Here is a 22450-nt window from a genome sequence, read left to right as displayed (position 1 = left end):
AGTTCAGGGGATCTGACACTCTCACACCAATGCACATAAGATAAACATTTTAAGAAAAAATTATTAAAGACAAAACGAAAAGCCCCAGTTTTTCTGTAGCTGTAGCCACAGCATCTGTTGCTCAGTACCCGTGTGTGTGGTTCATGGCTCTGAGGAGTCCAGTGCCAGGAGAGGAGACTAGATCAAGTCAGCAGGGAGCCCAAAGGCATCCTGTGGGTTGACACCTACTGTCTAGCAGGGGAGGGCCGTTTTCAAGGGAGCTGCTCTAACTTCTAAAGTTAAAACAAGTTATTTATTGACAACGTCATGCAATATTGCCCAACCTTACAGTCTTCCTGTTTCAGTCGCCTGAGTGCTGGGAATGATTTGGGCATTGGTCACCACAGCCATTATCTGATTCTCTCCCTCCCCCTCCTCTCCCCCTCCCTCCTCTCTTCCTCTCCCCCCTCTCTACCCCCTTATGTGTGTGTGTGTGTGTGTGTGTGTGTGTGTGTGTGTGTGTGTATCTCAAAGCATGCATGTAGAGATCAGAGGCCAACTTGCTGGATTTAGTTCTCACCATCCACCAACTTGTGGGTCCTGAGAGTGAGCTAAGTCTGTTCTGACTATGCTCTCCATCCCAACGCTCCTGTCAGGTTTGGGAGGGAGCAGGGCCAGTGACTGGTGTCAGCCCTCCTCCTCCTCCTCTTCCTTCTCCTCCTCCTCCTCCTCCTCCTCTTCCTTCTCCTCCTTCTCCTCCTTCTCCTCCTCCTCCTCCTCCTCTTCCTCTTTTTCCACTTCCATCTTCTAAGTTACTTTCAGTCCCTCTCAGCTTGACCCCACCTCAGGTCAGTCCTGCTCTTTCCAGCCCCCACCCTCCCACCCCCTCCCCGCCTTAAAGAGGATTCAAATATGAAACCCGGAGAGGCTTCACCAGAAATAGCAAAGTTCCCTCCATGAATCAGAAAGCCACAGTGGAAGCCTGAACAGTTCTGTTTTGTGCCTTTCTGCCAGAGTCAGCTTTAATTCTGGAAAGATCTGGGAGCAGAACCCCACCCTGGCCCAGGGAGGGTGTGGCAGACGGAGGTGCTACCCACATAGCTGGCAGGATCCTAGGCCTGTGGCAGAGCTGAGGCCTCAGAGAGAGACTGCTCTGTGCTCACTCTTTTGCCTCAATCTGTGGAGAAAACCATGCTGCTTGTTTTGTGGCCGCCTCTACAGCCAGAAGGACAGGGCCACCTAACACCTATATCCCACTCTGGGGCAAGAGAGGCTCAGCAGGACAGCAGGACAGCAGGAATCCTGCACACAGCTGGACCCCTTCCCTCCTGCTGTGTGCTTGAGTCCTGAGAAGAGATGGACTTGAGGTGTATTTTCTCTGTTCCCTGCCTTGTTTGTACTGACAGTGTCTCACTGAGCCTGGGCCTCACTGATTGGCCTAGGCTGACTGGTCACTGTCAGGAATCCTCCTGCCTCCATCCCTGGAGAACTAGAGTTACAGACTCACTGCTACTACGCCTTTTTCTCTTTTATTATTATTAAACACTGGTGTTTGGGTATCTGATCTCACATCTTCATGCTTGTATACCAAATACTTTGCCCACTGAACCTTCTCGCCAGGCATCCTCCTGTACTTTTTAAATGCTTTATTTTTATTTTGTGTGCAATGGTGTTCTGCCTGTAGGTGTGTCTGTGTGATGGTGTCAGATCCTCTGAAATTGGACTTAGAGACAGTTGTGAGCTGCCATGTGGGTGTTGGGAATTGAACCCAGGTCCTTTGGAAGAGCAGCCAGTGCTTCTGACCACTGAACCATATCTCCAGACACCCTACTATACTTTTAAAAACACTTTTAAAAAGCCCTTTTTTGAAAGAGGGCTCTTGTAGCCCAGGATGGCCTCACTTTGTAGCTAAGGATAAATTTGAGTTTCTGATCCTCCTGCCTCTATCTCTGAAGCACCAAAATTAGAGACTTGAGCCACCATGCATGGTTTTAAAAAACAACTTTAAAAGTTGAATATGGGCTGGGCATTGGTGGCACGTGCCTTTAATCCTATCTCTTGGGATTGTGAGGCAAGCAGATTTCTGTGAGTTTGAGGCCAACTTGGTCTACAGAATTTCAGGACAGCCAGTGCTACACACAAACCCTCCTCCCCACCCCAAAAGTAAAACTAAACCAAGCCATGCCAAACAACAACAACAAAAACAATCCCTCTCAAAAAAAAAAAAAAAAAGATTGAATATGGATAAATAGTGATTGCGTGTATCTGGGATGCAAAGTGATACTATACTTTAGGAATATGTATTAAGTAATTAAATCAAGTTACTTGGCCTATCTATCACCCCAGCCTCTTAGCTTTTCTTTGTGGTGAGAATATTTAAGATTTATTCTCAGTGAATTTGAAGCATGAGACAATTTTTGTCCCATTCACCACACCACACGGCGACTCCTACCTTCACTGATGCATTGGAGCCTTTTGGTCCTTGATTCTCCTTCCCAGACTCCCAGCTCCAGTAACCACCACTGTCCTCCCTCAAACTTTCTACCCTCCTGCCGACCCTTCCTGGATGCTGGAAGACACCAGGTGCAAGCCTACAGACCCTGCCCTCTCCCTGAGGTTTGAGTTACCTTGGTTTACTGTAGATTTCACTTATCCCAATGCTCCCTTCTCTGATTTGTTGTCAAAGGACCACATCACCTTTAAAGGTAAAAAGCATCCCAGGCGTGGACTTACCACTTTCTCTTGTCCTTCGCCTGCTGATGGACACTTGGGTTAATTGTGTAATTGGCTGCTGTGAGCCAGGCCGCTGTTACGTTCCATTCAGTTCTATCATTTGGTGGAGGTGGTGTTAGCAATGGCCCAAGCGTCGCACAGGTGGGCAAGGGCTCGACCCCAGGACCATTCCCCCAGTCCTACGCTTTTTTAGGATTTACTTATTTTTGTTTTACATTTATGAGTGTTTTGCCTGCATGTATGTCTGTGTATTAAATGTATGCCTGGCGCCTTGGCAGACCAGAAAAGGGAGTCAGAGCCTCTGGGACTAGAGTAAGGACAGTTGTGAACCACTATGTTGGTATTGGGAACTGAACCCAGGTCCTCTGCAAGAGCAGCAAGTGCTCTTAATTTCTGAACTCTCTCTCTCTCTCTCTCTCTCTCTCTCTCTCTCTCTCTCTGTCTGTCTCTCTATCTCTCTCTATTTCCAGTTGCCTCCCTGGGTCCAGGTTCTTCTTTTTTTTTTTTTTTTTTTTTTAAGATTTATTTATTTTATGTATGTGAGCACACTGTCACTGTCTTCAGACACACCAGAAGAGGGCATCAGATCTCATTATAAATAGTTGTGAGCTGAGATTTGAACTCAGGACCTCTGGAAGAGCAGTCAGTGCTCTTATCCACTGAGCCATCTCTCCAGCCCCTCCCAGGTCCAGTTTTAACTTTAAAAATTGTTTGTTACATTTTGCTTAGATTTGGGGGTGGGGGAGGTCTACATGCCACATTGCATGTAAACATCACAGGGCAAGCTCAGCATGAAGTTTCTCTCTCTCCACCATGGGGACTCTAACTCAGGTGGCTTGAACTCAGGTCACAGGGCTTGGCAGCAAGTGCCTTTACCAACTTAGCGATCTCAACAGCCCTAGTTTAAGCATTTTTTGAGGAGCCTCCAGGTCACTTCTCATGACTGACACACTGACTTACATCTGTATCCTGAGTGCACAGGTTCCCCTTTCTCCATACCTCCTGCTCCCCACTCTCTTACATTCAAACTGTTTTATTCCTCTGTGTCACCAGGATTTTGTAAAAAAAAAAAAAAAAAAAAAAAAAAGATGGGATGATTTTAATCTCTTGGGGGAAGAGCATGAAAGAGACAGGTATCCTAGAGGACATGGTGACATACACCTTTTGTCCTGGTACTCAGGAAGCAGAGGCAGAGGGAGCTCTGTGAGTTTGAGGCTAGCCTGGTCTACATAGTAAGTTCTAGGGCATCCAGACTATGTAGAGAACCCCTTATTAAAAAAACAACAACAACAACAAACAAAAAACAAAAAACAAAACCACCAAGTAAGCCTTGGAATCTTGGTCTTAGCACATGATGGCCTTGTCATTCATGGGGAATGACCAGGATGGTGCATGTGTGGATAGGTTGTGACCATCCCTGGCGACAGACAGGAGCTAGAGACAGGTGCTGATGGGTTTCTGCATGAGATCCGCACATGCCTAGCACAGTGTGCTTATATCTTCCTAAAGGAGGACCATGGAACTAAAGCACCTGCCACATGTCTTTGAGGGCTTTTGATTCCAAAACCATTCCAAATTGATCGGGAAACATGATGTAACCCAATGAAAGAGTCTCCTTGTTGACAGTCTCCCTTTAAGTGGCTGGTACACTGAGGAGACACAATTTTACCCGTGATGCTGTGGGAAAGCCATTTGGGCTTTTGGATTTCTCTGAGTCAGTTTGCTTTGGAGTGGGTGTTCATAGTGGAAGACAAGAACAATAGGTTCCCAGAGGCGACAGACACATGCTATTTTATTGAGGTAAGATATTCATTCCAGAAAAATGCACAGGCTGTACATGATTAGGGATTTTTAAATGGACACATTTTAAGGAAATGGAGAGACAGCTTGGCCGGAACCCAAGTTTGATCCTCTGAATCCAGGCAGACCAGCTGGACATGGAGGAGCATAGGTGGTGGCAACAGGAGAGTCTACTTGGCAAGCTCCAGGCCAGTGAGAGATGCTGTCTCAAAAGACAAGATGCTTGGAAGGAGTGACACGTAAAGTTGACCTTTGGCCTCCACACTCATATGCATACACATGCCTACATACATACATGCACCCAAAAGAGCATGTATGTACACAAGTACATATACCAAAGCTGAGGTAAAATACACCTAAGTTGAATTGGTTACCGTGTCTAAGTATAGATTCACATTATTTTTGCAGCTATCGGCAGCATTTATCCACAGAACCCATTTCATCTTGTAAGTCTGTAGCCCCATCTTCATCAGAGAAGCTGTGAATAGATCGTACGTGACATGTAGTGGGAAAGTCTATTGTGAGAAAATGACCTGCAGGGTTACCCTGGCCTGACAGCAGCCATCTTCCATCTAACCACCATGATTGCCCCTGAATAGTTCTGGTTGCTCTTCAACCTCTCCTTTCCATGTGGCTTCCTAACTTACAAACAAACAAACATCATCAAGGTGATGATGAATGGGGGCCTTTACTACTACCAGACTCTGGTGCTAGGATTTCCCGTCTCTTTGATGCTCACTTGAGGTAAGGTAGGTGATTTCTGGGTTGGGTGAGCCACTTGGCCCTGCTGTTGGGTAAAAGCCTCTTCATCACTAAGTGCCAGTAAGTTTCACTGAGAACAATCCTGGATCTCTTTCATTTGGTTCCACTGCCATGTACAGCCAGTTCTCACACGTGGGGCCAGATTGTTCTGGAACAAATAGTAATAAATAGAATAGAGAAATGTTGTTGGGTTCACAGTGTGTTTACCATTCTAAGAATTCTAAGAATCAATCATAGCTTGATTACTTTCCATGTTACTAATTCTTGGTATTGATTCTATATAGCCCACGAGGAAACTGAAACATGAGAAACCATACCTTGGTCTATACATAGGAAGTATGTATATAACGATTTGAGAACAAATGGCCCACAGCACTCTACCACTCTATTTTGGAGGGAAGATGGGATGAGCTCTAAGGAGAATTCTGTTCTGAGCGTCTTCAATGGGAAATCTTTATCTAAATTAACGGTTAGCTGGCTTCCCTCTCTGCCCTTGGATGGGAACTTATCAGAAGGACAGCACAGGCTCTCTGGTTGTAGGTCCACCTGTACTGCCCACGATGAGTCAGCACAGAGAACCTTTGAGCTACTGTGGGCACTCTGCCATCATTTGCCATCGGTTAGGCCGTTTACCACTTGAAAATCAGGGCCAGATGCTCCCTAAAGTTTTCTGTACCTCAATAATCCAACCTGGCAGGAATTTGTCTTCTCTGGGACCTACCCATCCCCATTTCTAGTCCTGTTTCCTCTTTTAAAAGATTTATTAGCTGGGTATAGTGGCACATGCCTTTGATCCTAGCACTCAGGAAGTAGAGAATTTCTGTGAGTTGGAGGCTAGCCTGGTCTGCATAGAGAGTTCCAGGACACCCAGGACTATACAATGAGACCATGTCTCAAAAGACAGTAAAGACTGATTTACTTTTATTTCATGTGTATGGATGTTTTGACCAGCAAGTACGCATATGCACCAAATGCATGCAGTGGCCACAGAGAACAGAGAAGGTGTTGCATCCCTAAGAACTGGAGTTACAGATGGTTGTGAGCCACCATGTGGGTGCTGGGAATAGAACCCAGGTCCTTGGCAAGAGCAAGTGCTCTTAAGTGCTGAGCCATCTCTCCAGCCCTGTATTCCTGTCTCCTTTGTGTGCTCTCATTATTACTTCAGCTGCAGTGTGCTTGGCAGTTTGATCTGAAATAAGGAAACCCAGTTAGTTCTAACTGACACACACAAGAGTTGTGTTTTAAACCTGGAGGGCATGGCCGTGATAGCATAAAGCAAAGTCTGGGCTTGAAAAATTGTACCATTTCATTGTCCTGTCAGAGGCTTTGCATGAAAGCTCCTAGTACTTCCTGTCCATAGCAAAACCCAGAAGAGCTCTTTCTGGTGCTCCTCACTCTCCTGCTGGTGTCTGCCAGGTACTCTTCAAACTGCAGACACAGGACAAATAGCCAGTGGCATCACTGCGTCTAACCCCACAGACTCAGGAGTCAGACTAACCAATGACATCATTCTCCAGTGAACTGCTGGAGCTGGCAGCACTTCTTGGTGTGTGTGTGTGTGTGTGTGTGTGTGTGAGAGAGAGAGAGAGAGAGAGAGAGAGAGAGAGCGCCCAGATCTTGTTATATAACTCAGCTGTATCTAACTCTATCCTGTATAGGTCTCCCGAGTACTATGGGCACTCCTGTGGCTATGGGTGTGGCCACTGTGTCCAGCACATTATGGTTGGCTCAGCCCTGACCCCCCCACTTGCATGTGCTGGATGCCAGCCCTGTTCTGTTCTAAGGTGGGCACAGAATGTGCCTGTTGGGATTCTGTGGCCTCATCGGGAGAAGGCACGCTGCCAGCCATGAGTCAGCTCCAAGGGGCATTCTCCCACAGGCTGCGTGGCTGAGCCTGGACAGGGCTGTGGCAGTTAGAAGCGTGCTTCTGGATTTGCATGGCACCATCTTCTGCTGTCGACTGGCAGCCAGCCCTTTGCCAGATCAACTGTGCTCCAGTCTTGGCCAGTTCATCCGGGAAGAGTATTTTTCTAGTTGTTTTAGCTTTTGCATCCAATTTGCTAAAGAAAAATAAGCAAACAAGCAAAACAACAACAACAAAACAAAACAAAAACAAGAAAACATCTGATATAGAAAGAAATGTACCAATTTAAAGTTTTGTGTTTTTTTAAAAAAAAGATTCATTCTTTAACATTTTAGTTATGTGTGTGCATGTTGTCCACAGGGAGGCAGAGTGTGTGTGTAAATGACTACAATGCCTGTGGAGGCCTTAGGTGTCAGATCCCCTGGCGCTGGAGTTATAGGCTGTTGAAAACCTCACAATGTGGGAGCTGGAAACCAACTTTGGGTCTTCTGCGAGAGTAATATAAGCTCTTAGCTGCTGAGCCATCTCTCCAGCCCTAACAACTTAAAGTTTGTATCCCATTATTATTTGGAAAGCTTCTAGAATTGAAATCGTCCTTTAGACTTAATTTACATGTATGCACATCATGTATTGACATGGTATAACACAGAGAACATGGGATCTGAATGAAGACCTTTTCACCCCCGTGCAAGTGACCCGGAACCCCATGCTTAATTTCCCTACAGTGTAAATGATCACTCTCGCTTCTCTGGATGCAAGGGACAAACGATATGGTCTTGATAAAATACCTGATATAATACAACTCAATGGCCAATATTGATTTAATAATGAACTCCCTTTTGCTTGAGAGAACAAGGTGTGGAGGAGTAAGCTTGCTACTGAGGGGCATTGGGACGCTGGGAGGTGACACGGGATGGCTGCAGAGCCCTCACCAGGAAATGCAGTGAGGTAATTTTTAATGGCCTTCAGGAGTTTTGCTTTAATGATAGATTACACTTGAGCAGATAAGGCATTCACGATAATGCTCCATTCTGAAGGGTGTAGTGGTGGAAGTTAAAGTGTGAGCAGAGCAGACGTTCATTCAGAGAACACTGACAGAGTGACTGCGTGCACAGGACACCTCAGCGAGACTTTGTCTGTCTTGGAACGTGTTTTTCTTGCTGCTGTCTGGAGAAGGGGAGAATCGGCTTTCTCTGCAAGTTAAAAGGTAGAAAACCTTTTTGTTTCTTTCTTTGAGAGAGGGTTTCTTGGTGTAGTCCTGGCTGTCCTAGAACTCCCTCCATAGACCAGGCTGGCCTCAAACTCACATAGATACTCCTGTCTCTGTAATGGGATTAAAGGGGCATATGCTAACACCACTGGCTAAAACAATTTTTAAAAATCTTACCACTACTACCACCAAAATGGTGCAGCCAATGAGAATTCCAGAGGTCTCCAGTCCACGGGCACTGCTAAGAGCTGTGGAGAGAAAGGGTGGGAGGGGGAGAGAGAGTCTGAAACATCAAGATGGCAAATGCAGGTCTGAGAATGTCACTAGCTACATTTACAGAATCTGTTGTAATAACCCCTGCCTGGGGAAACTGAGGCAAGACATTTAACAAGGTAAGGATTGAGCTAACATGCATGGCCCAACCAGTTTTTCTGACAACCACCTAGTCCATGTTGACTCGTTTTGCTTTGACCAAATGAAGATTTTTTTTAACTTTGCTTCTACAACATAGGACTTATCTCAGTCAGGTTTTGTTACTGTGGCGGTCTGGTGGATTTCAGACAGGGCAGAGGAAGCTGGGCTCGGCAGCTCATGCCTGAAGCCCCAGCCCTTAGAAGGCCGAAGCAGGATTGTCCAGAGTTTGAGGTCAGGGTGAACTCCATAGTCTGTGTATGCCTGGCTCCCTCTGCTGCTTAGATTACGGAGACATTCGAATCGAGTCCAGACCTTGACAGAAATGCGAGGAGAGCGGAGATGTGTCGGGGTGTTTCAAAATCCAGTCAGTATAAAATAATGACTTCTTAGTCTGTTAGCCAAGGTTAAGTGTAAGCTGTATGTGAAATATGTGTCTTGGGGGTTGTGGACTGACACTGTTATTGTTTTCCATGGTGCTATAAGTAGGTTTTAGAAAAATCTTGTGTGGGCTCCTTAAGTGCTCTCCACCATGTTTATTGAGGCAGCGTCCCTCTGTCTCTCTTCTTTGTCTCTCTCTCTGTGTTCCTCTGTCTCTGTCTGTCCAGCTGTCTGTCTTTTGCTCTCTATCTCTCTCAGCCTGCAGCTTGCTGCTTCCCAGTGCTCTGGCTAGCCGGCTTGCCCTGGGAATCCCCATCCTTGTCCCCAGAGAGCTGGGGTTACAGACAGACTGCCATGCCTACAGGACTTCTGTGTGGGTTCTGGGGATCTGAGCCCCAGTCTTCAGGTTTGCATGACAATTCTTTGTCCACTGAACCATCTTGCTGAAGTGGAACCAGCTCCTAGGACTGCATCTGGATCTATGGACACCTAAAGCCAGCCAGGGCTCTGCCTGGAACAATGACCTCCTGTAAGTTCACTCATTATGGGTGTTTTAAAATTTACATTAACGTAATTTATACATCCTGCCTTTGATTAAAGGTTTGGAAATACCTATTTCCCCAACTCAAACCTCATCACTCCAACAAAACCTGCCTCAAGAAAGACACAAGTTCCAAGAAAGAGTAGACACTCACTGTTACTTTCCAATGTCATTGGCAGTTTTGAAAGCCTTCCTACTTGGGTGTGGCCCACCCACACCCTCCACTAACTCCGAGGACCAGAAGTTAAATCTGTCATTGCTGGATGTAAAATGAAACTGTGTTCCAGCGAAGAGTGAGTCACTCACTTGTGACTCCAGAGACTCGAGAATATTCCAGAGTTAGAACACAGTACAAAGAAGTCCATGTCCAGAAAAGGCTCAGGGTGCCTGTCCTGGGGTGTGGGTCAGTGTCTGGAATCTGAATGGAGGTCCCAGGGTTAAGTTGGGGTCTCATGGAAAGCAGAGGTTCCCTGCACAGAGATACTGTGTTCACCAGAAGTTCAGCCCCCATGGTAAATATGGCGCCGAGTCAGCATTCAGCTTAGTGGAGTGACACTGCATTGACAGGCACACAGTATGGCCACTAGTGGGGCTGTGCACATTAACCCTTCCAGATGGCAACCTGGGAAATGAGAGAGATGTGTTCTTGACATCCCAGTGTTCCTTGTGAATCCATTGTAAATTATGTATGTAATCTTCCACGAAGCAGGTGACTCACTGACAGCTGAGTTTCCTTTCTGAAACTGTGGTTTGTGTCAGTCTCATATAAACATATCCAGCTTGCTCCCAGTTGCTCTAAAACAGTATGTTTTCTTTTTAAGTCGTGGTTTCAATGCATAGCCCCATCTACCCTCAGAAATCCTTCCACCTCACCCACCCGTGTGCTGGGATAACAGGTGTGCACTACCACATCTGGCTTAAACTATACCTTCAAAGCCCTCCTGTGCCACACCCTGTATGCACACTTGCACTTGGTGTGGAAGTGGAGGTCTCTCCACACAAGGCTCTGAACATCCCCTGGAGTTTCAGGTGATTCTGAAAGGATGGGTCACCTTCCATTGTCACTTTTCATCTGGGACACTCCTGATGCTTTTGGGGTTATTGACTGCCCCAGACATGTGTTTGCAATATTTCAGAGTAAAAGCTCTTTGTGGAGTTTTTAAAACTCCAACGTAATTTTGAGTCATTGTAAATATAGTCCATAATTCAGTTTAGGGACTCCTAGGCAGGCCCTCAGAGAGAAAGGTCCAAGACACGCAGGAAGCTGAGAGAGCAGTCTGTGGCACAGACTGAGCACCACTGGGCAAGGAGACTTTGTAATGAAGCTTTGAGAGGCAAGATGGGTGGGAAGATGCCCCCCGAGATGTGATAGTTCTGGCCCAGAACGTGAGAGCAGTCCATCACCGAGTGGAAGGCAGCTGGAGCGGGAGGCAGCGCAGCGTCACTCAGCATCCAGTCAGGAGGCAGAGAGAGATGAAGCCTGGTACTCAGCTCGCAGCCTCCTTTCCACTCAGCCAGGACCCCACCCAGGGGATGGAGCTGCCCACAGTTAGGACGCATCCTCCCCTCAGTGCACTCAGTGCAGCCTGCAAACTTCCCCACAGGGGTGGTCAGACATTTGCCTCCGAGATGACTCTAGATCCGGTTAAATTGTTAAGCCTACCATCTGCTGTTCTTCCCCCTTGTCATTCTCAAGAGCCTATGTGGTCTTGCTAGCAGCTTGACACGGTTAGAAAGCAGGCTGGTGGACTAACTTCACAGGCATTATCCACCGCCATGAAATGGACTTGCAATGCCTGCTCTCCACGGCTCCACAGAAACTGTCTGTCTGAGACTCGGTCCTTGTTTTCTTAGTAAACTATTCCTGGCTCCTTGACCGGATGTCCCAGAAGGCACGGCTCTGGGACTCTCCCCACTTCTTGTGGAGGAGGAAGCAGTGGAAAGGTTCCTAGTCCAGGTCCTCCCCTTTGGAAGGTGTCCTCCTTCCCTGCCTCTTACTTGCTGTCTCTTCCTAAGTGGCAGCAGCAGCAGCAGCAGCAGCAGCAGCAGCAGCGGGGCTGAACTGGCAGAATCACCCTTGGGGAGGGAGGGATGTGTTTCTAGATGCCTTCCTCGGGTGGTGTAGAACAGGGCAGGTGGCTGGAGACTGCTCATGACTTGGTTTTGCCTTCATTTTTGTTTCATTCACTTTATCTTTTACTTTTAATTACATATTTGTTTGTTTGTTTTGCCCATTTGATGTGTTTGTGTGTGGACACACAATAAGTGTGGTGGTCAGAAGCCACCTTTTGGAAGTCTGTTATTCCCTTTAGCCATATGTGTCCCAGGGATCAAACCGAGGTCCTGAGGCTTGGCAGCAAGCTCCTTCATCCACGGAGCCTTCTTGCTAGACTTCACTCGCCTTATCGTTAAATAATCATTGAGAAATGTGCTCTCCAGGCTGGGGATGTAGCTCGGTTGGTAGAGTGCTTGGCTAGCATGCAAGAAGCTCTGGGTTTAATCTCTAGTACTCATAAATTAATCATGGTGGTGCATGCCTGTAATCCCAGCATGTCAGAGGAGGCAGGAGCATCAGAAGTTCAAAACCATCCCAAACTACATATGGAGTTTAAGGCCAGCCTGGGCTAAAAATGCTGAGTTTAGATAAAAGGGACATGTGATCTCTTTTTGCCTTCCTACAAGCAGGGCCTTGGCTTGGTGATGGGCACGTGGGAGGGGGGCTGTCTCAATCACCAGGAAGCCAGGCGCATGCGGTTTCCATACCTGCGCTTAGTGCGTGCTGTCTGTAGCACATGTGAGCGAGCATAGCAGCTGTGTTGTTTGCTGTGTTCTGTCGGTAGCTACGTGGAGAGAACGAATGTCCATCAGGGTAATCAGGCCTCACAATGGGTTCTCTGCAGTCCCTGACTGCAAGGTGGCTCTGTTCTCAGTGTCAGCAGGTTCTTGTCGCTGCCCTCCTCCTACCTGACAAGTCTGTAGAGCAGAGCTCTCCTCAGTGCTTCATCCCATCCACAAGAACCTTTACTCAGAGATGGCCCTGAATTCACAGCCGAAGCTGCTTCATAGTCTAATTCTTTAATTCAGTAGCTCCCCATATGTGTGTGTGTGTGTGTGTGTATGTGTGTGTGTGTGTGTGTGTTTGTTTCATGTGGATACCAGAAGACAGATTCTTGAGTTATTCCTCAGGTACAGTGTACCCTTTTTTGAGACAGGTTTTCTCATTGGCCTTGTAGAACAGGCTTGCCAGCAGTGGAGCTGAGGCGCCTGCCTGTCTCTACCGCCCTAGTGCTGAGCTTACAAGTGAGCACCAGCGCCTCTTTATGCGTGAGCTCTGGGGACTGAGCTCAGGCCCGTGTGCTTGTCTTGTGTCTCCTCAGAGCTCTTGCTTTTGTTTGTTTGTTTGTGTTTGTTTCGTTTTTTAACAAGACCTCATGTAACCCAGGCTGGCCTCGAACTCCTCATATCTGGTGCCATGCACTGCAGAAAGATGTGGTACGGCCAACAGTCCTATAACAAGAAGTTTAACACACAAAAAGCTTAACTTGTTTATTTAATTAAAGTTATATACAAGAGCCAAGTCTTCACCAATGAAGACCCTGAACACGCAAGGACAACTCTGAGGTTTTTTTTTTTTTCTTTCATTAAAGACAGAGAGTCCCACTGTGTAGCCCTGGCTGTCCTAGAACTCACTATGTAGGCCAGATTAGTTTCAAACCCAGAGAGCTATGCCTGCCTCTGCCTCCTAAGCATTAGGATTAAAGCTACATGCCACCACACCAGGCCTGGGGAAGATTCTTGTTTTCTGTTTAGGTTCCACGGAGAATGGACAGGTATGTAGAAATGCAGTGAACTGGGCAGAAGGTTGACCCTGTGGCACATACCTGAGGGTGTCACATTCCTTTCTCCTGAGTGTGGTGCAAGAGCCACCTGTGAGGAGGCTCGTGCGATTTACTGTGAAATAAGACAAATAAGAGAGCTTCCTACACAGAAATACAGGAAAAGGTTGACTCAACGCTCTAGATCCTGTGGCTCACTTGGCGGTGGGAAGTGGAAGGGCTTCGGTGGTCGGGGTGGGGGTCTGGAAGCCTGGTTTACATGACTGAATTTGGGAAGGTCAAGCTGGAAAGGACCAGAGGGTGGGAGAGGGCTAGAGAAACCAGGCTCTGAGAACGTTTCTGAGGCCGTTTGTTCTTCTGCAGTTAGGGGGACTCAAAGCAGCAGTTCAGTGTCAGCCTCAAACAATTCTTCAGTTCTTTCTTGACTCCAAATAGGTACCCTAAACCTTAACCCAGTTCCAATACTGTTAAGGGCTAAAGACTCCATCCCACCACACTGCCCAGTTCATGTATCACCTTCTAGGACAGGAAATACTTCTGGCCCACAGGCAATAAACCAAGAGATCCCATAGCTCCCCTAAGTTTGACTGTGGGAATGGTTTGCAGAACTCAGGCCAAGAGTTTGCTGAATGAATCATGAATGCTTTATAAGAAATGGACCTCAGAAGCAGGCACAGAGGGCAGGCGTAGGGGAAGGGACAGAAGTTCCCATGCTCCCTTGCTCCCTTCCTTTGTGTGATTGTCTTATTATGAGCCATAGAATCACTGGCCACTCTAGTTCTTTTCTGTCTCAGAGTCTTGGCACACCTGTTCCCTCCACCTGGAAGAGTCTCTGTTGCAACTCAGAGCGACTGCCTGTGCCCGTCATTCGGTTCTCATTCAGCTGAGCTGAATATAATTATATATGTGTGTGTGTATACATATATGTTATATATGATATATATGTTATATATAACACACACACATACACACCACACACACACACCACATACACACACATACACACACCACACACACACACCACACACCACACACACACACACACACACATGAAGTTCCAGGCCAGCCTGAGCTCCCCCTTCAGCTTGGATGGCATTTCCTCTGAGCTGCTTCTAGCTATGCTATTGGGTCTGCTCCTTCCTGGTACCAGATCATAACAGCAACTATGTGAAAGACAAAATAGCAAAGGTCTTGGATCTTGATAGGCTTTGCTTATGATCCTGGAACCAGACCAGAGCTCAGATCAAAGGCAGTCCGATGCCCATTCTGCAGCACCGCATGACTTAAAACCAGAAGAAAGTGAAGGAAGGGATGTACAGAAAGGGACATGGGGTACAAGAGACAGCCTGATTGGTCACAGCTCCCATCTGTCTTATCAGAAAATGGGTGGAACAGCTGCTGCTTGTGATTGGCTGAGAGTCAACAGCTTGTCACAGGAGCAGGTTTGGTTCACACTTCACTATGGAGAAAGGCACCTTGAAGCCAAGCTGGAGATGTTAGACAAATTTGTTCTCCCTGAAGTTTGAATTTCACACAATTGTTGCATACCAGGATTATGTCACCTTCCTTCTCTTCCCCCCTCCTCCCCCTTCCCCCCTCCTCCTCCTCTCCCCTCCTCCTCCTCCTTCTCTACTTTGGCAATTGTTTGAAAATGGCTAAAGAGGCAGAATCAGACCTCCGATCTCAGGAGTTTTGCTTTCATGTTCATTTTATTTTTGGTGTGTGTGTGTGTGTGTGTGTGTGTGTGTACCATCAGTGTGCGGGTGTCCTTGCAGACCAGAGAAGGGTATCATCGACTGGAGTTATGGATGGTTGTGAGCCTCCCACCATGGATGCTAAGAACTGAACTCGGGTCCTCTGCAAAAGCAGTTGGCACTTGTAACCACTGAGCCGTCTCTCCAGACCCTTGCTCTAGTGAAACAGTGATAATGTTTAGTTTTGTTGAGAGAAGCTGTTATTTGAATTGTTTTTTTTTTAAAGATAGGGTCCCAGGCAACCCAGGCTGGCCTTGAGCTCCCAATTCTCCTGCCTCAGACTCCTGAGTTCTGAGATTACAAGCGTGTTCCACCCAACTGATTCTGCATTTGTAACAAGTTCCCAAATATTCTACCCACTGGTTCCAGGATGGCTCTGTGAGTGTTGAGATGCCATGCCCAGATGAGATGCTTGCACTCAAGCTTTTCTGATGAGGGAGGGCATTGGAAACCGAGGGCATATTTGAATTTGTGAGGGATCAATGACAGGAAGTCCCTCTATTCCTGTCACATTACAGGGACAAAACAGCATCTGAGGAATGAGGGTAGGCTGCTAAGACACACAGACAGACATCTCCACATATGTATGCAGACCTACATACAGACACATGCATGTACACAGATGCAGGTACACAGTACACACCTGTATGACTGCGCACACAGAATGCAGGTACATGCACACATTAATGCACATGTGGGCACATGTGCACACAAAAGGGGGCGGTCTTAAGTACCCTGGTTTCCTGATTCAGACAGTTCATCTCTTCTCGCCCTGTTCTGACCTGCAGTAGCGTTTAGCTCAGAACCTCTGTGTCTTGAGAGTCAACAACAGCACTTCACTCCAACAAGGCAACAGAACATCTGTAGTGTGTGTCTCCAAACAGAGGAGCCATCAGGAAGCACATTGTTGGCATAATAAACTCAACCGCTCAAATCTTTTAATGATTAGCCTGGCCCGGGAGCTCTGGCCCCTCCATAGGTGACCTTTTGATGAAATCACATATGTTTCCTCTTGGCTCAACTTCAAGCAAACATGGTACCCAAAGTAACTGTTAATACCACATCCCTGGTCACAGTAATATATCTTCTGCTTTTTTTTCCACAGGAGCTTCTGCTGGTGTGACTGAACTTTGAACGTGAGTTACAGCCATGGTAAGTGCTTCACCCTACCTGGTGCCAGCCACAGGCAGGCACAGGGTGTGTACTTAGGTGACTTAAACAAGACTCTGGCAGGAAGACATGATAAGGCAGGCTCCATGTCTATCTGTCTGTCTGTCTCACACTGTCTCTGTCTCTCCCACACACATACTTTCTCTCTCTGCCTTTCTCTGACAGGATCTCTACATAGCCCTGTCTGTCCTGGAACTCGCTATGTGGACTATGTTGATCTCAAACTCAGCAGAAGCTCTGCTGCATCTGCCTCCCAAGTTCTAGGGTTAAAGGCTTGCACCGCCCAGCCTGGCCTTTTTCTTTTTTCTTTTTCTTTTTCTCTAAATGTCATTTAAATTTACTTCAAGGTGGTAGCTTGACCCTGAAAAGGAATTCACAGACACCCCCATATTTCTGACGTTGAGAGTATAGAAGCACGTGATGGTTTTCTCTCTGCAAAACATAACTTCCCATTGTAGAACACTTAGGAAGACTGAGAGGGAAGCATGCTCTACCGCCCAGAGAGGATCCCTCAGGACAGCCCTCATCTTAGGCTCACCAAAATGGATGTTTTCTTTTTATTTTTGGGCAGGGAACACATGCCATTTGTGTAGAGAGGTTAGATGACAATTTTGTGGGATTAGTTCTCTCTTGTGTTTTCATGGGTCCCGGGGATCAAACCCTGCTCATCATGCTTAGATGACAAGAACCCTAGAACTTGCTGAGCCACCTCGAACCAGCCCCAGAGGGTGCTTCTTGGCAGTCCCCGCTTGCCCTCTGCTTCATTTCCAGCTGCACAGGTTTCCGTGGACTTAGTGATCTTAGTGATCTCTTTGGCACAGGCTCAGACTTGGGTCCCTATGAGAGTTCTGTGAAGTTCAGCACGAAGGGAGATGCTCCTCTGGGCTGCCTTAGACCGGTCCATCTGCTGTCCCCACTCAGAAGTTCTGAGTAGGGAGATGGCTGAGTCAAGTGTGGACCCTGACCTCTGCCTCTGAGCACTGCTCGGCAGGGCACCTATGTGGCTGCACCTACCTGCTTTGCAGTTCCCTGCCTTCTACACCAATCCTTCATCTCCCCCATCTTCCCTGTTACTATAACAGCGATGGTGATTCCTCAGTTGTAGCCTGGCCCTGTTTCTTGTTTTCATTGGTTCCTTTCTATGTGATTGTCTTAGTCAGGATTACCATTGCTGTGATAAAGCACCATGACCAAAGCAGCATGGGGAGGAAAGGGTTTCTTTCACTCACAGTTCCACAGAACAGTTCATCACCAAAGACAGTGAAGACAGGAACTCACACAGGGCAGGGACCTGGAGCCTGACACAGAGGCCATGGAGTAGTGCTGCCCACTATCTTGCTCCTCATGGCTTGCATAACTTGCTATTTTATAGAACCCAGGACCACCAGCCCAGGGATGGCGCCATCCACAATGGGCTGGGCTCTCCTCCATCAAGAATTAATGAAGAACATGTCTGAAAGCCTGATCTTATGGAGGCATTTCTCAGTTGGGGTTCCCTCCTCTCTGATGACTCTAGCTTGTGTCAAGTTGATACAAAAGTAGCCAGCACGGTGATGTTTGCTTTGCTGCCACAACAAGACTTCCTGGCATGGGGACACTGCCCCTCCCCATCATCCTTGAAAAGATAATTGTGCATTGTGCCCTAATTTAATCAATACAGACACTCATAAGACTCACAAGGGGGAAAAGCTCCCACCCTTTCCCCAGAACAAGAAAAAGTTGTGTAGGATGTTACCAGGTAAACAGAACCACCCTTGCAAACACCTCTATCGATTCCCTGTCAGACGTTAATCTTCATCTTATAACACTGGCATCAGCAATGCAGTTTAAACTTGAATTCAGTGTCTGAGAACCATCCAGAAGCTTTCAGTGCTGGAATTCCAAGGAACCTCAGGGAACTCAGAAGCTGAGCTGTAGTTCAGGGGTAAAGCGCTTGCCGACATGAGGCCCTGTCTGCCTTCGCTGCCACCTGGCCTGTGATCTGTCTTCCTATGAGGACACCAGCCCTGTTCTGTCCAGGCTGACTCTGCACTAGCACCTCTTCCTGATGTCTTACATTTGCAATGACGCTGTTCCAGCTAAAGCCACGCTCTGAGGTCCTGAGGGTTGGGACAGCAACGAGTGCACAGGTGATGATGTCTGGGTTGATGTCCCCGCTCTCTGCGGTGCTTGGTGGGGTATGCGGAGCTGCAGACCGAGTCCTCCTGGCTGAGGTCTAAGCAGAGGACGGCCACATCTCGAGGCAGCTGAGGACTTTTGTGGGATCTTGACCACAGTGGGCCTGGAAAGTGCAGAGCGCTCTGGCATACATACAGACTGGACTCAAGCCGGGTTTGTGAGAGTGACTGCAGAGTATAAAGCTCCTGTCTTCCCTCAGATGGCCTGTTCACATCCTCACATCAGATAGAATCACGAGCACCTTCAGCTTGGTCCCACGCTGTTCCTGCCAGCTTTTACAAATGCAATATCTGATTTAAGCACAGACATTATCCCGTTGGCTCCTATCAATAAGTAGTATAAGAGAGAGAGATGAAAGAATCTCTCTATTATATTTAATTGGCAATGTGGCTCGGTTGTGTTTAGATGATGATGATGATGTTGTTGTTGGTGGTGGTGGTGGTGGTAACCATAGTGATGGTGGTGGTGGTGGTGCTGGTGTCTTGTCTAAGTTTTTATTTTAACCTTTTCCTGGGTTCTCTGCTGAGTGCTTTCCCATCTTTGTCCTGTTTCATTATTACAGCAACACTGTGAATTGTTTAATTATTTTCAACATACATGTGAGAAATGTGAACCTCTCCAGGACACACAGCTGCCAAGGGTTGGAGACAAGCCTCTGGTCAGGTCTGCGGACTCCCTTCCTGTGCTCCTGCGGTATATTAATAACATATTAAGTGACAAAATACCAGAGAAAAGCCACTTAGTGGAGGAAGGTTTATCTAGTCTCAAGTCTGAGGGTGCACCACGGCGGAGAGTCACGGCAGGGAGAGCTCAGACTGCATCTGTGTCAGGAAGCAGAGGGGAGAGAGCTGAGGCAGGAGCTTGTCTCTCTTGTTCAGTCCCGGCAGCTGCTGATGGTGCTACCCTTCTCATAGGCATCTCTGGAATTTTCTCCATGACAAGATTCTAGATCTTGTCAGGCTGACGATATGACAATATTAACTTTTATATTCCACTATCGCAGCTGCTGGCCTCTTCCTCTGTCCTCTGTCCCCCATTGTGGGCTTTCTTACGTCTCCAGGGTGACTCCCATGAAGCCTGCTTGAAGGCCTGCTGGTGACTGCTGGATGTATGCAGTCTGAGAGCGCCAGCCCGGTCCCAGTCCTGCTACCCTCGAGTTTCCTGTCCCCTCGGGTGTTTGAACAAACACATCCAGTGCTGTTGTGCCCCAAATGTGGCATTTAGGTTGACCTCCAGACTTGTCCTGGGGACCACTGCACACAGGTTCTTAGCATAGACACCTCAGGGGGAAGCATTTTGAAAGTAAAACTTTTTTATTTATTTTTATTTTATGTTCATTTGGCCACATCTACGTCTGTGGGAGGGTGTCAGAAACCCCAGAACGGGAGTCACGGGCAGGTGTGAGCTGCCATGTGGGTGCTGGGAATTGAACCCGGGTCCTCTGGAAGCACATTGGGTGCTCTTAACCACTGAGCCATCTCTCTAGCCCTGAGAGTAGAACTTCTGACCGGCACAGCCATCATGTCAGCTATGACCACCCTCCCTCAGTGTCCCCTCTGGATAAATGACACCAGTCTCATGGGATTGCTCTGAAATCTGGAGCCACCCTGGATTTTTGTTTCTGTCTTCGTGTCCACACTAATCCATCAGCAAGTTTGGCAGTCTTTGCTTGAAAACGTGTGAAGTCTGACTATGTGCTTTGGTCTTTTTTATTTCACCCTGCCCGGCATCATTTCCCACGCATAGCCTCAGCCTGTACTGTCAGCTGATCTCTAACTCCAGGGCAGCCTAAGTATATTCTGGGCTAGCCTCAAACTCTATGTGTAACCAAGGATGACTTTCAACTCCTGATCCTCCTGACCCCCAGAGCCACATAAACCAGGTTGTTGCCTCATTCCTGGTATCCCAGAACTCAGGACTGGAGGCAGGAAGGTTATAAGTTCAAGGTCATCCTCATTTCAAGGCCAGATTAAAGACTGTCTCAAAAAAGAAAAAGAAAAAACAAACAAACAAACAAAAAAGAAAGTCTGTCTACCTACCTGTCTATCCCTTTCTTACACACACACACACACACACACACACACACATACACACACACACATACACACACACACACACACACACACACACACACACTTCCCATCCTAAATGTTGTGTTTCCTTGCTTGAATTCTCCATCCAGATAAGGTTTGCCTCTATGAATGATTTTTTTTTTTGTCATGTTTGTTTGGTGTGGGGTTTGTGTTTTTGAGACAAGGTCTCTCTAGCACAGGCTGGCCTTGAACCAGGTATGTGGCTGAGGCTAGCCTTGCTTGAACCCCTGATTCCCTGCCTTCTGAGTGCTGGGCTGACAGCCATGCACTGTGCCCAGCGCTGCTGGCTGATGCGTCATTTTAACCTCTCAAACTGTCACGTCCCTTCCGTACACACGTGCGTATATCCACCCTTCTTGGGATGGGGAGATGGCTCACCTGGTAAAGTGCTTGCCACACAAGGTTGGGGGCCTGAATTCAAGTCCCAGAACCCATGTAAGAAACAGATGTACCAGTGTGCATTTGTGTAATACAAGTAGAGGCAGAGAAAGGCAGATCCATGCTGGCCAATCCGTCCAGTTGGAGAGCTCAATGAGAGACCCCACCTGTCTAAAAACCCAAAATGGCCTAGAGAGATGGCTCAGCGGCCAAGAGCTCCTGTTGCTCTTGAAGGGTCCTGAGTTCAGTTCCAAGCACCCACAGCTGGTGGCTCCCAGCCATTTCCAGCTCCAGCTCCACAGGACTGGATGCCTTCTTCAGGACTTCCTGGGCACCTCCACACAATACACACAAATAAAGTTTTAAATTAAAGGACAAATTGAAGTAGTTGACGAAACCCCTGATGTCAGCTTCTGGCCTCCTCAGGCACATGCGCACACATGCATTCACATGTTTGAAAGTGGCTAGCTCTACCAGGAGGAATATCCGTTGTTTGCTGGGCCTCCTCCGGCCCTGCTGCCTCCTCCCTCCCTGGTTTGTGCATCTGTAGCTGCCCCTTCCTTTGAAGTTTTAGATCTTAAAGAGGAGTGATTTGATATTTCCCTTCCTGAAACTGTGCTAACGAACACAGAGGTGGGGTGAGAAGCTGAGAGAGGGGGACCTGTGTCTAACTAACTTCCCAGCCTTGGGCTAATGACTAACTCATACTCAATTTTTTTTGTCTTCTTTATCACCACTTCCTCCCACCTGTGTCATTTTGAAGCCAATTCCAGATAGCCTATCTTCTACCTGTGAGTCAGAGTATAAAGGTAAATGTAAGCTGTGGCCACAGCACCACTATCAGACCAGAGAATCTTAGCACTGACTTCCTGTGTCATAAAACATCACTGTCCAGCTGTCCTGGGCTGCCCTCACTCAGATCCCCATCCAAATAAGTTTCGCCTCTATGAAAGGTTTGTTGTTGTTGTTGTGTTTGGTTTGCGTTTTGAGTTTTTGAAACAGGGTCTCTCTAGCCTAGGCTAGTCTTGAACCAGGTACGTGGCTGAGGCTAGCCTTGAACTCTTGATTCCCTGCTTCTGCTTGTCACATGCTGGGATGCCAGGCATGCGGCACTGTGTGCAGCAGCTGTCTGCCGACGTGTCTTTTTAACCTCTTGAACTTTGACCCCCTTTTACCTCTCTCTTCCAATCTCCCTTGCAGCTTATCGTTGAAGAAATTGTGTTATTGGTTTGATTTGTGTGTGTGTGTGTGTGTGTGTGTGTGTGTGCATTGTATTTATAGCAAATTGGTTTTGGGCTCTACAGACATGAACTTGACTGAATTCGTACTTAATGCTCTTCTCCTTTTTTGGGAGGTGGTG

The 22450-nt window shown here is 47.4% G+C and overlaps 1 protein-coding gene across 2 annotated transcripts in view; it reads left to right on the top strand.

Moving 5' to 3' along the window:
- Positions 1–22450, top strand: part of Anxa4 (annexin A4) — a 53762-nt gene that overhangs the window by 10627 nt on the left and 20685 nt on the right. For both annotated transcript variants that reach the window (XM_052174226.1, XM_052174225.1), the window contains exon 2: positions 16377–16423. In XM_052174226.1, coding sequence (XP_052030186.1) covers positions 16421–16423 — 3 coding nt within the window. In that variant the 5' untranslated portion in view covers positions 16377–16420. The remainder of the gene's footprint in view (positions 1–16376; positions 16424–22450) is intronic.

The sequence above is a fragment of the Apodemus sylvaticus genome, chromosome 2 (assembly GCF_947179515.1).
Source record: "Apodemus sylvaticus chromosome 2, mApoSyl1.1, whole genome shotgun sequence".
In the NCBI taxonomy this organism is placed as follows: domain Eukaryota; kingdom Metazoa; phylum Chordata; class Mammalia; order Rodentia; family Muridae; genus Apodemus; species Apodemus sylvaticus.
Note: the sequence above shows the minus strand (reverse complement) of the source record. Positions and strands in the feature narration are given on the sequence as shown.